The sequence below is a fragment of the Stenella coeruleoalba genome (assembly GCF_951394435.1).
Source record: "Stenella coeruleoalba genome assembly, chromosome: 3".
NCBI classification, from domain to species: Eukaryota; Metazoa; Chordata; class Mammalia; order Artiodactyla; family Delphinidae; genus Stenella; species Stenella coeruleoalba.
This window is the reverse complement of record NC_137148.1, coordinates 42,101,615-42,127,570: the sequence shown is the minus strand read 5'-3', so window position 1 is coordinate 42,127,570 and position 25,956 is coordinate 42,101,615. Positions and strand designations below refer to the sequence as shown.

Genomic DNA, 25,956 nt, shown 5'->3' with positions numbered 1-25,956 from the left:
ATACAATGGTGTACCATGTAGCTGTAAAAGAAGTGAGAAATATTTCTGTATAATTCTATGGTGTAATCTTTAGAATACAGTGTTAACTTAAAAGCAAAGGGAGTGAAGCATGTAAAGTATGCTATCATATAAAAATAGAAGTTTTAATAAGAACATAGTTACTTATTAGAAAGGAAAGGAATAAGACTCTGATCAAAGCTATACTTCTCTGAATATTTCTTGTTTTGTAGACTAGACTTTGAAACCACATAAATGTTTCACATAATTGAAAACAAAGTTCAATTAAAAAACTAATTTCTAACAATTGAAAGCATTAAGAAACAAATAAGCCTGTGTGTCAAGTTGGTTGCATAACCACACAAATAAAAACTCTTCTAAGTGTCTGTATAATACAGGATTTTGTCAGTAAATTCTTAGTGAGATATACCCTAAAGGAAAAAAAGCCCTGCAAAATAAACACACCTCTCCAAAACAAAACCAAAAAACCCTTAAACTGTTTTTAGTAACAATATTTTTGGTGATATTGTTGATGTTATCCTTATGTGTGTATTTTGTGAAAGAGCAAATGTGTGTGTTTTTTATCATTGAGAGCTGGGATTTCAGCATGAGAAAAAGGAGCTATGAATGCAAGAATGAGATTAAGTACATACCCTGTGGACCTGAGTTCAAGTAGTTAGTATTAGTGTGAACTGGTTATGTGTTTTCTTAAAACAAACAAGCAAACAAACAAATTCCTTTCCTGTCTGTGTCCACCGAAAAGGCCTAGAAATGATGACTGATCCACTAGCCAGGAACACTCTAGTGAATGAATGGATATAGGCAATGATCAATAACTGCTAACATTACAACAAGAAAGACAGACAGGTATTTTGTGTTCCTAATAGAAATAGAAACTGAACCTTAATCTGATCAAGCCTCTAGATCTTACTACCAGTTCATAGAAAATAGAATGGAGAGAGGAACATGTTAAATGACACTATGGAAATGCAATAATCAAAAAACACTCTGGGAAACTGTATTGGAAAAATGGCCCAGTTTCTTCAACAAATAAATTACAAGGGAAAAAAAGTGATGGCAGGAAAACTATATATTTAAAGAGACTGAAGAGACATATTCATCAATTTCAATATATGGACCCTATTTGGATACTGACTTGAATAATTTACTTGTTTAAAAAACTAGACAATTGGTGAAACTTGAACATTGACTGGACATTGTTTGATATTAATGAATTAATGTTAAATTTTAAAATATTCTAATTAAAAAGTTTTAAAAACCACAATAATAGTTACCCTTTTAAAAAGAGACCTTGTCTTTTAGAGATACATATTGAAATATTTATAGGTGACATGATATAGATGCGGATTTGCTTCAAAATATTCCGGAGTTGGGGAGACTGAATAGGATGGACGTGAAATAAGATTAGCCATGAATTGAAAATTATTGAAGCTGGGTGGTGGGTTCACAGGGACTCATTATAGCATTCTCTCTACTTTTGCATATGTTTGAAAGTTTTCATAATAGAAGGTTAATAACAAAAAATGACAACCTACTTAACATAAGGTTTACTTTCTAAGTTCATTTAGGCTTGGTTTGACCATGTTTAGGGTCTGTCATCTGGTTCCCGTTTCCTCAGATACCAACAAATATTATTATAAAAACAAAAATGACTTTGTGTAGATACTTTTTCTGTGTGCTCCCCTAATGTAAGAAAAATTGGGGGCTGCCAAACCTGTGAAACTGAGACTGGAGTAAGGAGCCTCGTGTGGTTGCTGACTTGCTCTTGAGGGTTCTGCTTCTTCCACTTGGTCTCTGATACTGATACCCACCAGCCATCTGTGGCTGTGGCTTGGAAATGATGTGGCAACTGAAAAGGAGGGAAGTCCAACAGCAGGACTGTGGCAATTGCTCAATAATGAAGAGCATAAAATATTGCCCCCGTGTAGCATAGTAATTGAGAAACATTTTTGAATCTAGGGTCATGGGTTTTGGGGGCTATTAGAACCTTATAGCTTTTCTAGTCCAAATCATTTGTGGCAAATGAAAAAATGAAAGCCCAGAGACATGAAGTGACTTGGTCAAGGTTGCAGAGCTCACGGAGGAGTTGGGATCAGAGCCCATATTTTGCCAGTTTCCAGAGTTCAGTGCCCTTTCCTCCACACTGCATCTGGAGTGGGTAGGACCTTGATTTGTTTCTTTGGTCTTGGTCTGAACTCCCTATAATTGATACACTAGTTCTCTGGAGCAACATTCTATTGCAATGTGGAATTTTCTGTTCTTCCAGTACAAGGGGAAAGGGGCTAGTAAAGTGTGTGTTGGTGGGGAGGGGAGTGTGTGACTTTAAAATAGTTAGCATATGCATCGCAGGGAGATCAGCTTGGTGCTTTGTGACCACCTAGAGGGGTAGGATAGGGAGGATGGGAGGGAGATGCAAGAGGGAGGGGATATGGGGATATATATGTATACATACAGCTGATTCACTTTGTTATACAGCAGAAACTAACACAACATTGTAAAGCAATTATACTCCGATAAAGATGTTAAAGAAAATAAAATAAAATAGTTAGCATAATTGGCTGAAGGAAACTCCTTAGGGGGAGTTGTGACTCATGCTTGGTAGTGAAGGAAGCTGCATATCAGAGCATGAGTTTGTACTTGCCAGATCCCAAGGAAGGAGTTTATAGGACAAGTGGGCTCTGGAGTCAGATAATCTGAGACTGAATCCATGCTCTACAGGTTTCTAGCTGTGTGACCTTATACAAGTTATCAATCTCTGTATCGAATCTATAAAATGATGATAATTATAGCAACATCATAGTGTCATTGTGAAAACTTAATGAGTCAGTACAAGTAAAACTCTTAGACCAAGGCCTGGGGCCGTTCAGTCAGTGTTGGCCATGACCTAAGACTGAATGCAAGTAGCAGTCATTGGGCATAACCAGCAGGACCTACATAGGAGATCATTAGGTATCTTGGTAATTTCAAATAGGGCCTGCTTGCTGAAACTACTTATTAGGATATTAAAAGTCTCCTTCAATCTAGAGCTGAAAAAGTGCCTGAAAGTCTCAGCCCTGGTGAATGAAGTTAAAGACTATGTTACAATCAATTGTTATCTAGAAGTAGTAAGTGTAATCACATAACTCATTAACACTTCATCATCAATTCACTCATCATCTGAGAGAGCTAGTCAGTTAGCCAAGCCTTTATGGTAGGAAGCACAGTCGAGAACAGTATTGAGGGGGTCTGATGAGTACTTCCAAAGAAGTTATAGCAGACACTGTTGGCGCCCATATCCCCCTAGCTTTCACCTCTGTACACTGAAGGCTGCTTGCTCAGAAACCTTGAACTCTGTCTCAGGGTGCTTTATTTTCTAGCTGTGGGAGTACATTCAGCCCATGAGCAGGGCAAGCTGAAAGTGCAGGAATATTAATGACCCTGGAGTGACTCTCTATCAATGATGGTGGGGGAGTTGGTGGCTAATATCCCAGCTTCCTATCCCCTTAGGTGGAATAACTCTGAGGTGTGTTCTATACTGTCTCCCAGTTTCCCCATAGGATTGAGTTCCATTGCCCATAGTGGTAACAAGCATGAAAAGTACCCTTTACTGGTTTTTCATTCTCTCCCTTCTTACTCTTCTGCTCTCCTATTGGTTTCTCGGTGTGCCTCATAACTAGGCTACCTGCACACTAAAATTCTGGTATCAGTTTCAATGTGTGTATGTGGAGGTCTCCCCATACCACCAAGCAATGCTTTGGTACCAGCTGGGGTGTGCTACAATTTAACTCAATTCTGATAGTATCTACCTATCAGAGATAGCGTCAGGTTCCACAGGTTAAGGGCTCAGTCCCGTAAGACTGCTCCCACTTCAGATGCCAATTGAAAGTCTAGGTTGTTACCTGTGTTTTTGACCTACTGGCTATAAATCAGAGTTTCCCATGACTCCCTTAATTAATTTGTGAGAGCGGCTCATAGAACTCAGGAAACCCTTGTACTCACCAAATTATGGATTTATTACGAAGGATACTAAAGGGTACGAATCAACAGTCAGATGAAGAGATACATAGGGCGAGGTCCTGCACAAAGAAGCTTCTGTCCCCATAGAGTTTGGGCCTGGAATGCTGGCATATGGAAGGGCTCTGCTTCACCAACCTGGAAGATCTCTGAACCACCTCCTTTTAGGTTTTTATGGAGGCTTCATTACATAGGCATGATTGATTAAATCATTGGCCATTGGTGATTGATTCAACTTCTAGCCCCTCTCCCCTCCCCAGAAATCAGGGAGCAGAACTGAAAGTTCCAACCCTCTATTAATGGTTGGTTCCCCTGGCAACCAGACCCCAAACCTTTGGTACTTTCCAAAAGTCATCTCATTAACATAAACTCAGTTGTGGTGGAAAGGGGCTTGTTATGAGTAACAAGACACCCATTTCAGCTTTATGGCTCTGAAGCAATTTCAGGAACTGAAGACAGGAAACCAAATATTATAAAAAAAAAGGATGCTCCCATTGCTCTTATCACTCAGGAAATTCCAAGGCTTTGGGGAGCTGTGAGCCAGGAACCATGGACAAAGACCAAACATATATGAGAAATATATCTTGGTCATCTGAGTGACCAAATATATATTTCTTATAAACCACAATATCTCACATTGAAATCTATATTGCAGGATTTGCTTTGGCGGAAGCCCAAACCAAGATAGCAGACTTCGAGTATTTGGTTGGGTTCCCCCATGCCTCTTGTTCTTTCTGCCTCTCTCTATTCTCCACATCTCCAACTGCAATTCTTACCTCCAAATTTAGGGGCTATTTTTCTGATGTACCTACTAATATTTCTATGGCAATCTCCCTGGGGTAAGTAAGGAATAGGTATTCAGAATTAATAGGATCACAGAACCCTCCTGATATAAGTGAGCCACATAGAATGACACTTGGGAAGGGGAAAAATGTCAAAAAACCACTTCTCTGTAGAGCTCAGGACTTCAACCTTCTTTGACAACCAATTCCTAAATGAAATCAGGTTATTCAGGTTTGGGCTGGAGGCAAGTTATTTGACCTCTCTTGCATCAATACCACCATCAATAAGATTTGCAGGTTGTATCCATTCTCAGACTTACTGACCCAGATGGTACTATAATGATTACATCAAGTTCATCAGGCTCCTTTGAAAGTATAGTTTTATACAGAATTGGAAAATATTAACATTTCTAAATCCTTTAAGTATATGATGAACTGAAGAGAACATGCATCTTATGAAAATTAATGAAATAATTTACCACTTAAATTTCAATATTGCTAAAAGCTAAGTGGTATTTAGACAATGATGACAAGGCCAAAACAAGTAACTTTGAAAGTAATCTCTTTCAGGCCAGGAATACTAATTATTTTTATAACCTATTTTCCCTTCTTACAAAGTAAGGACAGTGCTTACCAAGTCTTATATAAAGAATAGCTCAGTGAAATTTCAAATTAATAATAATATTCAATGTTTATATAGTATTTTTTTTACCATAGTGCTCCAAGAATTATCAAATAATCATGGAACTTTCTAAGTCACCTACTTTACTCCCAGTACCATTTTACCCCTTGCCTTTATAAAAAATTTTTAAAATGACTTCAAGCATATGATAATTATATTCTTAAATGGTTCCGGAAGTAGAGATTTATTAATTCATCATTCATTTTTTCAATCAATCATCCATCAATATAATAAATTCTTCCATTTATCCATCCATTCATCCACCCACTCATTCCTCTATTTACAACTTTTTATTAAGCAACCACCACATGCCAGGTCCTATGGTAAGTTCTGGCTATACAGTGGTGATCAAAACAGATCTGGGTCCCAGCTCTTATGGAGCTAGTGGTATAGTGAATTCTACAGCTTAAATTCTAATAAGATTTCTGTGATTATACTGTTTCTTTCTAAAATAATTTGTGAAATATGCTTTTCTTAATTAAGAGTCAGACAGTTAATTTGAGGTATAATACTTTCAACTACACAGATGTAAAGGTAAGAACACTTGGAAAGAGAATGGAGACCTCGTCTAACTACAACTGAGTTCAACAAACCCAGACCTGTATTCTGTGCAGGTTAATGTGGTTAGATCACACTATGAGGTATACCAGTCCCTTGCTTGGCAAAGCAAGGCAGTGGCCCATGGAAATCAATATATTAGCCCACTTCTGTTTTAATGTTGTTTTGTTGAGTTGGTTTTTGTTTGTTTTTGTTTGTTGGTTGGTTTTTTTTAATGATTAAGAGAACAGAGGTTGCAGGCAAGGCTAAAGTTTGTGATGGTTCTATCCTAGAATTTCCATGTCAAGTTGGGGTTCACAAATGTTTCTTCTGTTCCCTGGTCATGGAAGCTTCTAAAAGGGCAGATAAATAATCATTCCTGACTGACAGGGCAAGCTGAATCATCTCTTGCTGAAATGGAACGTTTCTTCCAGAGATGTATCGGCTCACACTGCTTAGTCTTAGATGTCTCTACGGTTAGGTTAGGTCCTGAGAGAGCTGAGTTCTCAAAAAGAGCAAATGAGTTCACCTTTATTTTCATTGACATGACTTTACTACAGAAATTCCTGTAGCATTTGTTCTTTTTATCTGGTCGGAGGTGGGTAGTACAGATCTGGTGATTTACCTTGGGAAATTGTTGACAAAATACTAGTGAATCAGGCCTCATCTGTACAGGACAAGAGTGTTAGAACAAATTGTCCTGCAAGGATTCTGAATGACCCGCACTTGACTTAGCTTTCTGTTCCCATGTTCCTGTTTCCATTAGAACAACTTTTGTCTTAAAGTTGTTTTGTACCTGTCTCCATTATGACTATTCTATGCATGTCACCTTTATAATAATTTTTGGAGCATAATATATTTGTGTATTTACATGTTCATATTTGCTCGCTAGTCCATGGGTTCCTATAGGGCAGGAATTGTCTTTTCTTCTTGGTATTTCCAGGGACCAGCTCAGTAAATAGAGGTGCTTGATAAGTGCTTGTTATATGAATGAATGAATGAATGAATGAATGAGGGAATCTCTCTGGATGCTCAATAGTGAGGACTCAGAAGTCTATCTGGATTGGTTGTTAATGTGGTCACTCTTTGCACTGTTGACTGGTCTGACCACATGTGGGTCTGCTTTGGTTTTCTACAACATTGCTAATATTCAGGGTATTACTATATCCAACGTTCTTCCAATGGAATTGCTTTTGTAGTTTGGATGGAAAAGCTGCTATATTATTTCAAATGATTGTGAAATAGTAAAACAAATAATAACCTCAAGTGCCAGAGAACATTATTTTCATGGAGCTTTACAAAAAACAGTTCTACAAGATCCACTTACAAAATATACACAAAAGGAGAAAATAGTGTTACAGGCTACTGAGTACCATGTATTATTTTTATAACAGGAACAAGAATGTTTGCCATGCAGCAGTATGTGGTTAAGATAAAAATATCTTTTCAAGTTAAGTGAGGGCATTTTCTCCATGTTAAGCCACAGGATGAAACAATGAGAAGGAAGTGATTTATTGATTATAACATTTAAAGGTTACTTTTCTGAATCAATTCTTATTTAAATAGGGCCTGGTAGAAAGCTAAAACCATTTTGGATTTTGGAGGATCTGGGCATAAGGGCATAAAGACATATGCTTGCCATTGTTTGGAGCATATATGAGGGATAGAAATTTTAGATTTCTGATTTTACCTATTAGGATTGGGCAGGGTTGTATATAACAGAAAGTTCCAAATAATAATGGATTAAACATATAAATGTTTGTTTTCTTTCATATAAAAGAAGTTCTCAGGTAAGAGTACAGGATTAGTATAGAGATTCCCCTCTGCTTCATTGTCACTAACACTTGGCTTCTATTCAAGTTTGCCACATGGTTCCAGCATTTTTGCTGGAGTTCTAGCCATCACATCTACAATCCAGACAGTAGGAAGGAGGAAGGGGAAAAGGGCACTCCTTCCTGCTGAATCAGCTCTCTTTAAAGGAACTTCCTGGCTAAAAGTTTATCAATTTTGTTTATCTCTTCTAAGAACCAGGTTTTAGTTTCATTGATCTTTTGTATTTTTTTTTTAGTCTCTATTTCATTTATTTCTGCTCTGATCTTCATGATTTCTATCCTTCTACTAACTTTGGGTTTTGTTTGTTCTTTCTCTAGCTGCTTTAGGTGTAAGGTTGGGTTGTTTATTTGAGATTTTTCTTGCTTCCTGAAGTAAGCTTCTCTCACTATAAACTTCCCACTTAGAACTGCTTTTGTGGTGTCCCGTGGGTTTTGGATGGAAAAGCTTCTGCACAGCAAAGGAAATCATAAACAAAATGAAAAGACAACCTACAGAATGGGAGAAAATATATGCAAACAATGCTATCGACAAGGGATTAATTTCCAAAATAAACATACAGCTTAATATCAAAAAAACCCCAAACCAATCAAAAAATGGGCAGGAGACCTAAACAGACCTTTCTCCAAAGAAGACATAAAGATGGCCAACAGGCACATGATGCTCCTAATCAGTAATTATTAGAGAAATGCAAATCAAAACCACAATGAGGTATTACCTCACACAAGCCAGAATGACCATCATTAAAATGTCTACAGTTAATAAATGTTAGAGAGGGTGTGGAGAAAAAGGAACACCCCTACACTATTGGTGGGATTGTAAATTGGTGCAGCCACTATGAAGAACAGTATGGAGGTTCCTCAAAAAACTAGACTTACCATATGATTGAGCAATTCTACTCCTGGGCATATATCCAGAAAAGACAAAAACTCTAATTTGAAAAGATACGGGCACCCCAATGTTCATAGCAGCACTATTTACAATAGCCAAGACATGGAAGCAACCTAAATGTCCATCAACAGATGAATGGATAAAGAAGATCTGGTATATATATATACAATGGAATATTACTCAGCCATAAAAAAGAATGAAACAATGCCATTTGCAGCAACATGGATGGATCGAAAGATGATCATATTAAGTGAAGTAAGTCAGACAGAGAAAGACAAATATCATATGATATCACTTATATTTGGAATCTAAAAACAATGATACAAATGAACTTTTTTACAAACCAGAAATGAACTCACAGACACAGAAAATAAACTTATGGTAATCAAAGGGGAAAGGGAGGGAGGGATAAATTAGTAGTTTGGGATTAACAGTTACACACTGCGATATATAAAATAGATAACAAGGACCTACTGTATAACACAGGGAACTATATTCAGTGTCTTGTAATAACCTATAATGGAAAAGAATCTATATATATGTGTGTGTGTGTGACCGCATGCACGTATGTATGTATAGCTCAATCACTTTGCTGTACACCTGAAACTAACACAAATTGTAAACCAACTATACTTCAATTTTAAAAAATTTAAATAAAAAAAAATAAAGGAACTTCTTGGAAGCTCCCAGCCAATGATTTTCACTTACATCTCCTTGACCATTACTAGCAGTGAGAGAGGCTGGAAAAGACCATCTTTTAGCTGTGTACATTTGTGACTCCAAATAAAATGTGAGTTTTGTTAACAGGGAAGACAGAGATGGCTGTTGAGTAACAAACCAGCAGGCCCTGCTATGAAGGAAACAGATAAAACACAGCTAAAAAACCTATAATACTTCTTGGAGTTATTGGATGATCAGAGTACCAATGGGGATATGCATGTATAAATACTCCAGATATGAGCACATTTTATGCCCATGACCAGAGCAGGGATGGCAGAGTACTCTTTAGGAGAAAAGTAGGTTGTTGATCTGTTTAAAAGTCTCATGTGGTAGTTAAAATTCATCATGTTGCTGAATTTATCAAGGTTCAGAGTTGACCTTCATTACTGTAGAGATTGAAACTTGATTTTTTTTTTTAGCACACTAGAGTAGATTTGAGTCTTAAAGAGAAATTCAAATTACCCCAACTTAAAGGTAAAGAAAAAAAATCATAGATGTAGAGAAGCAAAACGTTTATTATTTTGCAATGAGAAGTAACTGTCAGGGGGAGCAAAATGCTCACCGAGGATTGCTTGGTGAGCGTGGAATTAGAAAAAGACCAGATAACTCCTCTGAATGTCTAAGGGAATCAGGCTAAAGGCAGGATGGGCTTGCTGTGGGATCAGAAGGCAGGTTGAAGGGCTCACTTCCCCTCTTTCCCCGTCAGCTCTTGTTAGACCTCTGCCTGTGTTGTCTCCTCTTCCCTGTATCCACGGATGTCCTCCACCCCTTCTGACTGGGACACTCTTCAGAGTTGTTAACTTTCAAGCAGATTACAGCCTATCTTGTAAGCTTGGGAACTTCACTGTCTCTACCCCAATATGTATGGAGTTTAAATTTTAACTCTCAGAGGGCAGTTTAATTCTACTTACTTCTAAGTTCTCAGGAGATGCCTCAGTATAAGCCCCATAGGCTGCCTCTAATAAGCTGTTATATAGACATTTATGGTTAAAACCACAAAATGAACATGACGCTTTCATGGTAGAGGATAAAAGGTGATGAGGACGGTTTGTAAGTCTGGAGTTGACTGATATGACTTAGCAAAAAGACTGAAGAAGTTAACATTTGTAAACAGGAAGTCAGTGTGTGAAAACCTGAAACCAGGGTTGAATCATCCAAGACTCGAGGAACCCAACTGTTCAGCCAGCATGACTTGGTACTCAAAGAACTCTTAAGACAACGTATGGGCAGCTTTCATGTGTGTCTCAGTAATCTTGTGGTGTCTCAGTAATCTTGTGGAAGTGTAAGCTTTTTGAGAGATCTGAGTACATTGTGCTTGGACAGTCTGCTTTCTCCCTCATCACGTGTGTGTCCTTTCCCAAACTGAGAGCTTAGTCAAAGAGGAAGAGGGGCCCTGATTGATTGAGAGCAGTTCTTTAGCGAGATACTTTCTGAAACAATCAAGCTCTGAAGCACTGTAGTTCTAATCATTTCAGGGTGAGCTGGGATTTATTTTGTGTAAAAACTACAAGGGAGACTAACTCTGCTACCTAGTTCTAGGCTGGTTTAGTTGCTCACCTGAATTAATATTGATCTGTTTCAGGCATTATATTTGGACCTAATTGTTTTCAGTGCTGTCACTTTTTATTAAAACTGGATGGACGTGAAACATGAAGCCTTTTTCTGTGTCTGTGAGGAAGGAAAATATGCTCTGTCTACAGTCATGAAGAAGGGAGGAGGTGGGATAATTCAGAATGACAACAGTTCCCCTAAAACCTTGGAGCAGTTAAAAAAATTTTCTTTTAATTAAAAAAATTTAAATTGAAGTATAGGAGCAGTTTTAAAGTCTGTTTATTTGCCTCATTTTTGACTCTCAACTTGTCTTTGAGGCCACAGATGGAATCAAATAAGCTCTCAAAGACAGAACTCCCCAAACTAAAATGTTATATTATTTTAGGCTATTTTGGAAAGATTTTGGTATGTTTAATAAAATAGTACTTCCCTGAAAGGATCAGGGATACTGTTCAATTGCAGCCTCCATCATCAGCTGCTTTTCAAAATAAACTGTTTATTTTCCAGTTTCAGAGTCACCAGACCTTCCATAGCTGTTGACAGAAGCTTCCTCTTTGGCAATCTGATCTGGTTGGACTATTGGATGTGAACAGCATGGAGCCTAAAATCAAAACACAGCTCTCAGGTTTTAGTGACAAATTTTCAGGATACTCACCAACTGCAATCCGAAGAAATCTCAACAGTCCTTTTGTTACATTAAAGAGACTTGCAACAATATGTTCCATGGATTTGAAATTTAGATGAGATAATTATTTTTTTAATGGTGAGTCCAGAGTTTCTACAATTCCTCCACCCCCCTTTTTCTTATGAAGTATAGTCTTGGATTTCTCGGTCATAATCAGTATATTTTTAATGAATCAAAATGACACAAAATGGAATATTTAGAAATTTTTTATTACTTTATTCTCAAAGCAGTTCTATACTTTTAATTAGGTTGCTTTTTAATGCAGTGCTTCCATTTGGCTAAGTATTCATAGTAGAATAGTGCTGGTTAATGGTTTCTAAAAGCCATGACAACAAACAAACAAACAAACATAAAAGAATCCTTTTCTATATGAATGTAACAAAACTCAATGGTGGTACTTGGAAATAAGTGGTATTTTTCTCCTGAAACCCAAATTAAATATAAAGGCTGAGATGAACCTTTTGGTTTCTGACCATTGAAGGAGAAGCCTGAAATGATGCTACTGTCCTCCACCACCACCCACTCAAATTAGAAAGAGTTACCAATCTAATCACTGGACTACCACAGTCAAGGACAGCTGAGACCCTAAAGTGCCCCTACTGAATTGCACTTTGGTCTTCTATTGTCAGTTCACACTGAAGGATTTATAAAAAACAATGCCAAGAACTTACTGTTCTTTTTTGTAATATGTTATTAAGGATGTTCATTATCAGTGGCTTTTGGATTTGAGTGTTTATCAGAATCAACTGTATTGCTTTTAAACAATGCAGGTTTCCAGGCCCACCTCAAGCCTATTCAATCTGAATTTCTAGGCAAGGACTCAGAACAATCTATATTCCAAACAGTCTTCTCAGGTGATCCTGATACCTTTGGTAGGGACATAGGAACCATGGCACAGTGTCCTTCTTAAGAGGATCACGGAAGAAAGTTCTGTTTAGTTTTAGTTCTAGCACCAGTGGCCCTACTTCTGGGAAAATAGTTTATTTTTATTTCCTGGATACTGTAATTCATGTAACTGATTCTGTTGATCTTTTTGCATTGACTCATATGAAACATAGAGCCAAATATGGCTCCTTCTAGCAAAAGTGTAGGGAGAGGGCTTCCCTGGTGGCGCAGTGGTTGAGAGTCTGCCTGCCGATGTGGGGGACACGGGTTCATGCCCCGGTCCGGGAAGATCCCACATGCCATGGAGCGGCTAGGCCCATGAGCCATGGCAGCTGAGCCTGCGTGTCTGAAGCCTGTGCTCTGCAACGGGAGAGGCCACAACAGTGAGAGGCCCGCATACCGCAAAAAAAAAAAAAGTGTAGGGAGAAAATTATGGCACTTTGGGTGTTAACAGCATTCCTATCTTCATCTAATCTCTCTTACTCTCATTTCCTCCTTGCCTCAATTTCTTCACCAAATTATTATTTATTTTAATTAATTAAATGTATTTATTCATTTATTTACCATTTGACCCTCTTCACCCATTTTTCTTACTCCTCATCCCCCACCTCTGGAAACCACCAATCTAATCTGTTCTCTGTATCTAAGAGCTTTTTTCTTTTTTCTTAAAGACTCCACATATAAGAGAGGTCATTTGGTATTTGTCTTTCTCTGTCTGACTTATTTCACTTAGCATAATGCCCTTGAGGTCCATCTATGTTTTTTGCAAATGGCAAGATTTCATTCTTTCTTATGGTTGAATAATATTCCTGTGTGTGTGTGTGTGTGTGTGTGTGTGTGTGTGTATACACCAGTTTCTTTATTCATCATTCATCAATAGACACTTAAGTTGTTTTCCATATCTTGGCTATTGTAAATAGTTCTGCATGAACATGGGGGTGCATATGTCTTTTTGAGTTAGTGTTTTCATTTTCTTCAGACAAATATCCAGAAGTGAAATTGCTGGATCACATTGTATTTTTATTAATTTTTTGAGGAAAAATTGTTTTTAATTTCATGTATTGTTTTATTGCAGGTATTTTTGTATTTTGCTTTAAATCCTGTTTGGAACAAAATGTGACATAAAAAAATAATAAGTGCTATCTAAATATTTGTATAAACCTTGATGATTTTTTCTTTTCTTTTTTTTATGATTTTTTCTTAACTTGAGTTAGGGTGCTTGAATTTAGTGTTTCTTATTTTAAAAATACAGCTTAGGGTGATCCAGCAGAAATCACAACATAAACCTGGTTAAAGGTGATGCCATTACTGTCTTGTTTAATCACCTTTTTACCCTTTTGGGGGAGAGTGTGTGGAGTTGGGGGATATATCATTCCCTGTATCTTATTTCCATACAAGACAAGCAAATAGTCTTTGAAATTTTATTCAGAATAAGATCAGCAGAGTAGAAATACATCAGTGGTACATGTGAAAAAGAACTTGATTCCTTAACAAAATCAGTCCTAATGGGTCAGGAGTGGACCCTAACTATGCTCCACTTTAGCTACATTCAACTACCTCTGAAGATAAGTTGGCCTTTGGAACATATTATGAAACAAAAACAAAAACAAGCAACTGGTAGAGCTAAGAAAATCATGTGTCGTCTTAGTTTGCATGAGATGGGGCCAAGATGCTTTTGATCCAAGCCTGGTATTTCCAGGTTAATAGGATGTAGATTCCAGGTTTCTTGGCATCACCACATTTACGACCTCCAGAGACTAGGGCATGGAAGGCACCTTTGCAGATCAAGGGGCCCCCTGAGTCACCCTGGAAAGAAGAAAACGGGAAGATGCTTGGTAAGTAGCTGTTGAACTTTTTCAACCATCAGCTGTTAGTTACTCAAAGGATTATTATCTGGGTCCTTGGTTTCTTTGTGTCCTGCAGAGTGCCTGATACAGCCCCTGACACAGTATAGATTCTCTGTGTCTCTGTCTCCATCCAGGACCATGGTTCTGTCCATTTGTCTGTCTGCCTCTCTTTGTCCATGTCCCTGTCTCTGTCTAAGACTATGTATATTTACATCCTTTGGTAATCAGTGACTGCTGAACTTTATTCACGAAGAAATGGGTAGGCATAAAGTTTGAAATAACCCATGGAAATAAAAGAAATTTTCATAATTATGAATTCCATTTTGGTGCTCATGGATTTGAAATCAAGTTGCTATTGAGACTGGTAGAAAAGAGCAATGTATTAAAGTAAATGTCTTGGTGGCAGGTACTCTATCTTCTCTATTTTTTTCTATCATCATATGATTGAATGTGGGGCTCTGCACATACCCAACATTTAGTAAATACTTGCTCAATGATCTGATTCTTGAGGACTCACTCTGACAACAAAACAATAAACAAAAATTCTGTCAAGGAAAGTGACAAGGTGATAGAGTGGGAAGCCTGGCGTTTCAGATAAGGAGCTAGCTTTCAAATCTAAAGAGCAGTCTTTGCCTCTGCTGCCAATCACATCAAAAACTGCAGTACTTTGTGCTTGGTTGGCTGTGAAAATAGAGGCTGAGGGGGTTGATGATCTTGGGGCACCGCAGTTACACATGATCTTTGTCATCATCATACCCTCCCCTTGATAATGCTTAATATAGTATAATGTGAATATTATATTGTATTTTTAAAAAAATTAGTAATCCATCTGTGCTAGGTAGCCTTCATCACCTGTAAACATGATCACCTATTTTTTTTTTTACTACCTCAGGAAACAGAAGATTTTGAAAAGCATGACTGTTGTTCCTTTTAGTCAGTTAGCAGTTAGTCAACATTATTTAAGAAACACATAATATACATTTGAGCTTTTTGCATTTGAGTTTTAGAAGACCTATTAGTTTAAAGGTGGTGATGATGGGGGGTTGAGAAGTTATCTTCTAATCACCACTACTGACCTCAGAGTTGGTAGGCTTTCTAAGGGCAGTAATACCCCTCAGTAAAAGTTATCAGATATAGTTAACTATCCTGATTAACAAACACTTAATGAGTGCTTACTACGTGTTGTGCAAGTACTTATGACTCATTTGCATCGGTAGATGAGAAAGCAAAGAGAACACTGTGCAGGATCGGAGGGCACTTTTTGGAGTTGTGATGTGATGTTTTCCACGCCTCTCCTCCTCGGTGCGGGTGTGCAGGTGGGGCCTGACTGTAGCTCAGCAGCCTGAAATGCCTGTTTGAGTGAGGGGTTCTTACCTGGCAGGAATCCTTCTGGCCTCTGGCATCTCCTGCACATACCATGTTTTTAGTTATAATAGGGTTGTGGTTGTAATAACTTTGGCTGTTGCAAACTTTTCGACTTATGACAGTAACAGTGACTTCTCGCAGGGTATCAGAGGGCCTTAAAAATTCTGGGTCAGTGGCTCCCCAGCCAATAACCTGGCATTTTGTTCCAGCTTTAATATCATTTTTGGCTCTTGGGTGGAGCAGTTGGACATGTTTGTTGAGTTTTGCGGCCGTGTGAAGCTGACAGATTGAAAAGAGAATAAATTATCATTTGTCCCCAGTAGTATTATTAGCCTGAGTGATGTATGTGTGGTCCCTCTGTGCTAGGAGGGCGTCCCTCTTCTTGAATCTACTTTGGTGGTAGCCCACAGCTGCATTTGTGGTTGTTGCTTTTCTGAACATGCTCTTCATTTCCCTTAGAGCTCAGTGATCCTTGGGGAGGGAGCTTACACAGAGCAGGAATTTTGCCCAGTCTCTAGCAAACTGGCCTTTGCTCCACATTGGATGGTTTGCTGTGGAATAACATCCATAGGTCATGCCTTTGAGGGCTGGGCTATTTCCTGCTAGATAGGACCCTTGAGTATGGTCTAGACTAAGTTTGGACTAGACTAAGTATGGTCTAGACTAAGTTGTAACTCACTTCTATATCCCCAAAGTCACTTGCTTGGCTCTGTTGTATAAGTGACTTGTATTTTTCATTTGCTAATGAGAAAAGCATTGGGGAAAAAGCTTGCAGCGTGGATCCTTGGGCCTGTTGGGGTGTTCTCCTCCCACGGATGCGAGCATCAGAGCTGTTTTAACTTGTATAAACACAGCCCAGATGCATCTGTGATAACTTCTTGTTTCTCTCAAGGCAGTAAATGGAGTATAATGGGCCCTTATAAAATATGTCACAATCACCTCGAACAAGGGGAAAGTGCCAACAACATCCTTTTGTGTAGATGATTTAACAACTGAACTGTGCTGTATAAGAATGTTGGAGAAACTGAAGGAATGCAATGCTACATACCTCAACCAGCATAATATCATTTGATTTAGGATCTGATGTAAATCTTGGGAATCGTATGAATCTTTTAATCTCAAATGTTTGTTTGGAGGCCTCATTCTTTGAGAGAGAGTGTGCTCCTAAAACCACTTTGGAAGACTGGCCTTTGGCAAACCTGAAAAAAGCAAAGAGGATAGACACCACAGAATGATTCTCAAATCTTCCAGTGAGGAGTAGAAAGGGTGGAGGAGGCCATATACCTACAGGAATAAGGACCAGCTCCAAGATAACCTGTGTAGGATTAGGTGGAGTGACAGAGGTGTCAGTGGACCCAATCACGAATGGATGATAACAAGGGCCAAACCCATCCCACTCCAATTCCCCAGCCTTGCAAAAGAATATTAGGACTTGTACCCTACTGTGGGGAAAAAGGAGTGAAATACTAAGTGACTGAGATCAAGTTTACAATAAAGTTGTGTTAATTTATATAAAAATAAAGGAACTTATATTTCTCGAGTTTGTGGGTTGTGATTTATATCCACCATTGTTAAGTTTTTTTTATTGAGGTAAAATATACATAACATGAAATTTATAACTTTAACCATTTTTAAATGGTTCTGAGGCATTAAATACATTCACATTGCTGTTCATCCATCACCACCACCATCAATATCCAGAAATTTTTCATCTTCCCAATGTTAAGTGTTTTAATAACTAAAAGGTAAAAAGGCACAACTCTACACTTGCTAATCTGGTATGTCTAAACCTCATCTCAGGGCAATATGGAGAAGTAAGGTCCATTAGATGGCTTTCAACTATACTCATATGTTCTGTCCCCTCAGTTAGAAAGAGGATTTAGACAAGAAGGGAAAACTTTCCTCAAGGTGAAAAATCATTTGAAATTAAGACACTTTAGAGTTAGTAGTCATTGAAAATTCCATTGTGGAGATTTAGAGGATAAAAACTGGTGAGTCAGATGAAGAAACAACAGTTTTTTTTTTTTTTAAATCTCTAGTCATATACAATTTTAGTACCAGTATTTCAACAGTTGATCTGATTTACTGTATGTTGAATAAAATTATATTTACATCTAGTTATGAAATATATAAATTTTTTTTTTGAGATCTTGACAACACCTTGGAGCCATTTGCACACTACAAAAATATCCCATTTTAATGTGTGTTCTCAGGAAACGACTTCAAATCCTTTTTTGGAACAAGGAAGGTGATAAAAATAATTATATTTGTTTACATGTAACTATTTCATTGTCATGTGGAAAAGAGTCAGGGCAGGTTACAAGAAAAGCACACATACCCAATAAACACACATATATACATATGAATAAAGATTAATAAAAATTAAAAAGAGCACAGAAACATACGGAAAAAGGAATAAGAGGTTGTTTTAGGTTTGGGGAGCCAGTATATGGCTATGCTGGGGTGGGTTTGCGTATGGCAAGGCTGTGACTGCTGGGAATTACCGTTTTTTGGTTTCTACCAAAAGAGTTTATTCTGGTTTATTTTGGGAATTCCAGCTCTATTTGTTGAAAAGTTTGTCTATTGCAAAATCAGGATGGGGATGAAATTTCTCAAAGGATGTAGATTGGATTTCTCAGGATTGATTCAAACCCAAATTCAGCGTACTCACTAAACCCAAAGCTTTGGAGGGGAAGGATGATATAAAATCCCTGGGATTACTGATATAATAGAAAAGATGGATACATCCATAAATAACTAACACAGGAAGGCTGGGAGATACAAATGCAGGAAGTGGAAGATGAATTCTGAGTAGGGGAAGGGTGCTGAGAAAATGTCTGTTTTTCCTTCATCTTTTACCAATTTCCTTGATTTGTTAATGGCTTTGAAGTGTTTTAGTTATTTTTGTCTCCACTGGGACATATGAATACCAAAAACAACCCAAGCAGACCATGAATGTTTTCTGAACTTTCCATTTCTAGATATACTTCAACTGTAATCTGTACTACAGAGGTCAATTTTTTTCTGCCCACAGGATACCTGGAATTACCTGAGTTCTAGGATCCCACCTCCTTACCTAAATCCAGGTATGAATTCCCACTGAGGAGAAGTGACAATACTAGTGTCTCTTTTGCACAGCGCAGTGTTTCTCCACAGGTGGTCTTTGGACCACCTGCGTCAGAATCATCTGGAGGTGTCTGGCTGCATGGCGCCTCTATAAGCCCCGTGCCAAGCCCCTTCAAGCCTCTTATTTCCTCTGCCACTCTGCTTTGGCACTGAGCAGTGTTTCTGCTTAGACCCATTCCTCTGGGTGTGTTAGTGAAGGTAGGGTCCCTATTTTTGGAACTCTCTTGCCTAAGAGAGGAGGGAACTATCTGGCTGTCAGAGATGGGCTGTCATGGTTTTATCCCATCAACATGACTGGACCATGATATTTGTTCCTCAGTGATTACCATGGAAGGTACAGATATTAATATAACATTAGATGACATTTATTAGGTTACTGTAGTGTGCCAGGTTTTGTGCTAAGCATTTTACATATTTTCCCTCATTTAAACCTCACAACAGCCCTGTGAAGGAGGTATTATGATTATCCCCATTTTGCAGATGAGGGAATTGATGATCAGATAAATTGACGAACTTGAGAAAGTCCCACCAATATTAAGCGGAGGCTCTGGGATGCAAATGCAGGGGGGATTAAAGCTTCTTTTGTTTGAACCTGGGGTCTGGATTGGTAACCATTCTACTCTGGGAGCCTTGAGTGATTTGGGATGGAGTGAGGCCATGTGGAAGGGGCTGGGTGGGAGCGAGGAGGTTCCATCTATTCACTGGCTAGGCAGGTGAAAGGATGGGGGAGTGTTCAGTGGGAGAAGGCATTGGAGGAGACTAGGGAAGACAGTGGACAAGAGTTGGTGAGAGTTTTGCTTCTGATAAATTGAAATGCTGAAAATGTTATACAAGAGGATTTTTTACTGGTTTCCTTTTATAATTGGCATGGCAACTAATAAAGGGGCCAAGAGACTAAGTGAGGAACTTAGTGTGGATGGGTAGTGAGAAGGGAACACCCCAGATTTGGCCCCCTTCACCATTTTGCTGAGAGAGGGGCCTGGAGTTAGTAAGCTTTTCTCGTAGGATACTTGGGAGTCCATTTGTGGGAAGCCACCATTGAACTATTTCATAAATATTTTGGATTTCACAAAGCTTAATGTTTTTCTAAGCACCAATCTGCCTACATTTTTACACCCAAGTGTCCTGTAGAGGAAATCTGATCCACATATTCTGCAGTTCTTTAAACTACAGCCATTTAAAATAATATTTAGCAATAGTTTTTTTTTTTTTTTTTTTTTTTTTTTAATTCCAGGATCTCTTTTTCCCAATTTTTCAATTTGGGAATCTATTTCTACTGAGTCAAGTTCACTTGACAAAATTTAAAATTCAACTTAATAATACTATTTACCTTTGGATAGCAATTTATGGCTTGTGAAGGACTTCACATAGTGTTCACTTAGCTTAGCAACAACCAAAACCCAAAAAATCCCCTCCCCTCCAATTTATTTCCTTTTTTCTATCCAGCATTTGTTCAGCATTTATAATAAATCAAGCTCTGTGTCTGGGGAGGTTATAATCCATTTGAATGTGTAACCACAAGCATATCTGAAGATGTGCATATTCTGAATTGAATGAACATTTATTGATAGTCACCCTCTGCTTAGCTGGTCCCCAGGGGACAAGTGCCCTAGAAAAGACAGAACTGATGAGGACACAAGGGTGATTTCTGTGACAGCAAGAACCCTGCTTAAATGAAGTAGCCATGTTAAATCGGAAATTAGTGGCTTGCTATTTAGAAATAAAACAGAAGTTCTCACAGTTTGCAGGCTTCAGAATTTCTAATTTTTGTTCAAACAGTCTCATTAAAATGGAGCAACCAAGCAAAATCCCCAAAATATGGGAAGCAAGTCAATTCAGTTGTTCCATTTAGATATAACTGATGCCTAGAGAGTAAATGATTATGGCTAAGAGGTTCTTAAGTGAAGTGCTGTCATATGTGTAAGAAAAGGAGAAGGCCCCATCTTTTCTTAGCTTATTCAGGCAAGAAACATAAGGAAGAAACATACAAACAAACACCAGCCCCCGGGCTTCCCTGGTGGCACAGTGGTTGAGAGTCCGCCTGCCGATGCAGGGGACACGGGTTCGTGCCCCGGTCCGCGAAGATCCCACATGCCGCAGAGCGGCTGGGCCCGTGAGCCACGGCCGCTGAGCCTGCGCATCCGGAGCCTGTGCTCCGCAACGGGAGAGGCCCCAACAGTGAGAGGCCCGCGCACCGCAAAACAAACAAACAAACAAATCACCCCCCAAGCCGAAACAAACAAACAAAACAACAAACGCCAAGTTAATTTTCTATTGCTTTTCCTTTTGTGATGGTAGCGGCATCCCAAGAAGGGTTTTGGACTTTTTTAGCTGAAGTAAGAGAATCATAGAATGAGAGGTTATAGTCCGTCTTTAGAAAATCTTTCATTTTACGTATCCCAGAAAAAATAGCTCTCTCTCTCTCTTTTTCTTTGTAAATCATCTATACTTTTTTTTTTTTTTCACCTAGTTAGATTGTTGCCCCTTACAGCTGTGATTCCCAAACTGTGCGGTGGGCATTGAGCAGAGGAGTTAAGGTAAGGGGTCTCAAAAGTCTATTAGCAAAGCAGGCTCCTCATACGTATAACAGTAATAAAAGCTGCAACTTATTTGCAGCTCACTAGGTGCTAAGCATGATAAAATATTTAAATAGATACTATTTAATCCTCAAAACCCCATGAAGCAGTTATATACTACTATTATTATTTCCCATTTGTAAAGTGGGGTGCAAACTCAGGTTGTCTGATTTCCCCTAACAAGGTCAGGAATACTGCCGCTTCATAACTGTTGCTGTGTTCCCAGGCATTACATGAAGGACTTGAATTTGTCTATTGGGTTGCCTAGATCTCCCAGAAAAGGAGAACTTGGGGCAGAATCGCGGATGTGTGAGAGGGTAAATAAACTCCACCAGTTGGTCAGTTATCACAGAAGCTAAGGGTAGATCAAATTCTCTCCTGGGAGAGGCGAACTTCTTTTCTAGCCAACTTGAGGAAACACAGTAAGCCTAATACTCACCGAGAGCGGCAGTGGGCCGCCGTCAGCACCCACTGTGGATGGATTAGCACGCCCCCGCAAATGTGATTGCCGCCATACTGCACAGAAGCCATAAATGGCCTGGAATGAGGCGACACTTCTCTCCCACCGATGATCTCCATGTTGAAACCTCCAAAAGAAAACCAAAAGATTTAATGCAAAAGATCTAAGCAGATTATTTCATGTAATTCTTCTTTTGACAGTCATTATATAATTTTTCAAAGATTAAAAAAAGTCTTTCAGTCACCTAATAGTTATTATAATTTTACTGATGAACAACTGTATAATACATTACAGTTTAGAGGGAGCGACATGGAAGTAAAAATTATTTTCATTTATAATGTAACAATACAATCACTAGAAAATCATTTAATTCCCACATGTGGTAGGTATAGGAGATACTTACACTCTGGAGTCATGTAAGTCCCGGCTATTAGGAAACATAGAAAAAAAGAAGAAAACTTAGTCATTTCAATGGCTTAGATTTAAGAAGCCCAGATGAAATATTGTGACTGTATTGGTGAAGGAAGAAGAGGGTGAAGACTGAGTTTCGATTTTGCAGATTTAACTTTCTCACCACAAGTGTTCTAGAGGTAAAGTTTTTCACACCTAAGATTAAAGGTATATATCAGTTTGGGGAGTTTCGGAATTGTGCTTTTAGCACTTTTTAGAGCAAGGTATGTGTGCCATAAAGTACTCATTTCTGTAGTTAACCATTTTCAATATCTGTATAAGTAGTATTCATGTTATAAATGGTGAGAGAATAAAAAATATGCAAGCCATAAGAACTTAATGAAGTTCAAAGATGTTCATTGCTCTAAAGTAATACTTACTATTTTTCCTGGCAGAAAATGATGCCTATCATATTTAGTTTCTCTCTATTTTTCATTTGGACATAGATTTATTATGTAGAGAGACGTGGAACCTTTCACAAATCACGGCTGCTTTACAATAAGGCTTAGCTAAAGCCTGAACATCATCCAGAGAAACCCATATGTTTTGTAGCAAATTTATTCGTAGTCATGCCATTTTCTCTAAATTTGACCAAATTTGGTTAAATTTTCATTACAGTTTTGGAAAATTTAACAATGTTATTAAAGGGGAATATTGGCAACATATTTCTAATTCTGAGTGTCTCTTTTACTCATTTTTAATTGAAAATGACCATGTGTTTATCCAGGGCCTTAATAATAATATCTTTTAAAAATCAAGGACTGCACTTTGTCACTCTCCCCAGGAACAGATGAAACACATTGCCAGGCTTTCTACTGTACTTTCTCCTTCACTACGAAAGGTATTCGACTTAAGAGTCTACGAGATTCTGTTTGTGCTGGGTGCTGATCAATAGTGCAAATGTTATAAAATGAGTATGGATAGACAAGTCAGGCACCGTGCATGACCCCCAACACTTTGCAGAAACACTGACCAAAATTTACCTTGAATTAATAGATCTTATTTTCCTTTTTCTAAGATATATGTGTCCTATCTTTTATTTTTTTTTATAAAGGAGAATTGAAATACAGAGCTATTTTTCTTGGCAGACTGTGAAAGACTCCTACTAAATTGCTCTGTAGCATAAGACAGTGGGAATAATACAAAACAATATTATATCGTATATTCTACATTATAATTTAATGTGTCTTAAATTATTTCCAAAATTCTCTTTACATGATCATTTATATGTTTTCATGTCTTATGTCTGTGAGAAAGGCAGGACAAACTACTATTTTTATGTTACAACTGAAGAAATAGGTTCAGAGAGGCTACGTAATTTGCCTAAGTTTACACAGCATACAAGCTGGACCAAATCATTTGCCTGATCTGAAATAACTTGTATGTTAATAAATATACCACCGGAGCACAGAATTCGAGAAGTATCCTGTTTGCACTCTACCAGGATGCAGCAACAGTAAAGCTCTCCTTCATGGTAAATAAGAAGAATTAACAAAACCAATGCAGAGTAGTGACTTCCTGTCTCATAGACCTGTGGGTGAGACAAGGAGGAGCTGGATTAAGAAAAGCCACAAACTTAAAGCAGATTTGTTATTTCCAGCCAAAGGTCCCGTTACTTTGCAAGTCATTGTTGTCACTGTTGGTGTGCCTTGATGGATTCCTCATGTGCCACTTCTGCAAGCTGTAAAGTGGGCTTGATGATGCCAGCTCCCCACTGTATTGCAGTGATGTTGGGAACATAAGAAAGATAACGTGTGACATTTGGAAGTGATTTGAGCTGTGAGGAAGAAATGAACTGTGTAAAAGACAAAGCTTCATTTTTGCCGGGGTGGCAGGGGGGGCATGGTTAAAAAATCTCTCAGCTGCTTACTTCTGTGAGGTAAGGACTAATATCCACATAGATTTTTACAAATTGCTAGGCATTTTCAACTCTATTTCCTGGGAGGTGGCTGTCATTCGTCTTGTTTTGTGGATAAAGACTTGCTGGAGATTACTGACCTAGCAGGTGGCAGATCAGTTCTTAAACCCTTAGGTGCTGGTTCCAGGGTCCATGTGGCTTTCAACCTGACCACATGCCTGCCCTACTTTGACAAGTTCTGGGGCTTAGATGCTCTAAGAGGCAAGCTGGCTGTGCAGAGGGAAAAAGGATTTAGCCATATACACTGCAATTAGACATGGTGAGATTTAATTCAATTGGGAGGATTTTTTTTTTTTTCTTTAGAATTTTTGGCTTTTTTTTTCCGGACGGTCTCATAACTCTTTCTTGTAGCTGTCCTGGAAAATTCTGAGAATCATGTTGGTTTATAGTAAGGAGTTATTTGGTTTGGGCTTTAAACTGATGCGGGGGTTAATAGCATCATTTGTTATAACATTCAGGATCCTGGATTTGAGAACAGTGAGCTGTGTAACATGATGAGCTCCACCATCTAATTTATTTCTTGGTGTCGATTTTTGTTCTGTTGAGTCTGCTGCGGGGAGAGCCGTGTTTGCTTTGGATGAATTTTGTAGCAGCTGTGCTGGGCTGAGCAAGTGTGAGGCGGTGCTCTGAGCAGGACCGGTTCACAGGTCAGGGGCCTTGAGGTTCTCCTTTGCTGTGTTGTGTTCAGCTGTCCCTATTAGCTGTTCTTGGCGATGCTGATTTTGAGCTCCGGGTTTTTGTTTTCCTTCATCCCTACTCTCTCTCGACCCTTCTGTGTTTCAAGAGACCCATACAGAGCAGTTGTCTGGAAGCTCCAAAGGCCACATGTGGTTCTCTCCTTTGGGCTTCCATCACATTCATTAGCCACGCCCTCTAAAGCCTTGTCACTCAAAGGATGGCTACCAGACCTGTTGCCGGTGTGTGACCTGTTTATTACCCATCTAGGGCAAGATGAGGACAGAAGTTGAGAGACAGAGTTTAGAGGCTGTTACAGTCATTTATCATGACTCTGTACTAATTTACTTTATTTAATGAAATGTAATTTAATGTCTGTCCAACCTAATCATATAATAAGGCATGCATTTTGTATGCCTTTTAAAATTTTCAATTTAATTTTCCTACTCATCTGTGTTTTATTGTATAAAAGTATCAGTCCACGATGAATTGAAACAAAAACCAAACAAATGAACAAACAAACAAAATTTCAAAACATACCTGGTCTACCCCATGGGTAGTTTGAGTACTGCTCTGTAGACACAAATGCAAAGCATGTCTATTTCAAGCCCTTCCCATTTCTTCCCTTTTGACCTCCTTTGGAAAGTTTTCCAACACCAAGGTTTCCAAGACTCCCATGGCTGTCCTGCACCAGGCACTTGAGATCAAGATTTGGCAGAATTCTACTGGGTCCTTCCTTTATGACCACCACCCTCTGGGCCTTGGTTTCTGTCCAGTAATGACTTAGCTAAACGCATCTGCTAAGAATTATGATGAAACTATGGCAGTTTTGAAAATTGGAGTAGGGAGGGTTATTGGGGTGCTGTATGATGACATTATGTCCAAAGGTGCCCAGAAGACAAATCCTACTTCAGATTACAGCCATTCCTTCCATGAGATTCCACCAAATGGATGAGCTTGAGAAC

At 38.5% G+C, this 25,956-nt stretch overlaps 1 protein-coding gene across 1 annotated transcript; it reads right to left on the bottom strand.

Annotated features, from left to right (window-relative positions):
- Positions 1–13,989: 13,989 nt before the first annotated feature.
- Positions 13,990–22,466, bottom strand: GZMK (granzyme K). Its single transcript, XM_079918276.1, has 5 exons — positions 22,352–22,466; positions 21,928–22,075; positions 16,835–16,985; positions 15,796–16,065; positions 13,990–14,380 (listed from the first exon to the last, which is right to left on the bottom strand). Exons 1-5 carry the CDS (start codon positions 22,413–22,415, stop codon positions 14,219–14,221), a joined length of 795 nt encoding a protein of 264 aa, XP_079774402.1. The 5' UTR covers positions 22,416–22,466; the 3' UTR covers positions 13,990–14,218.
- Positions 22,467–25,956: the final 3,490 nt, after the last annotated feature.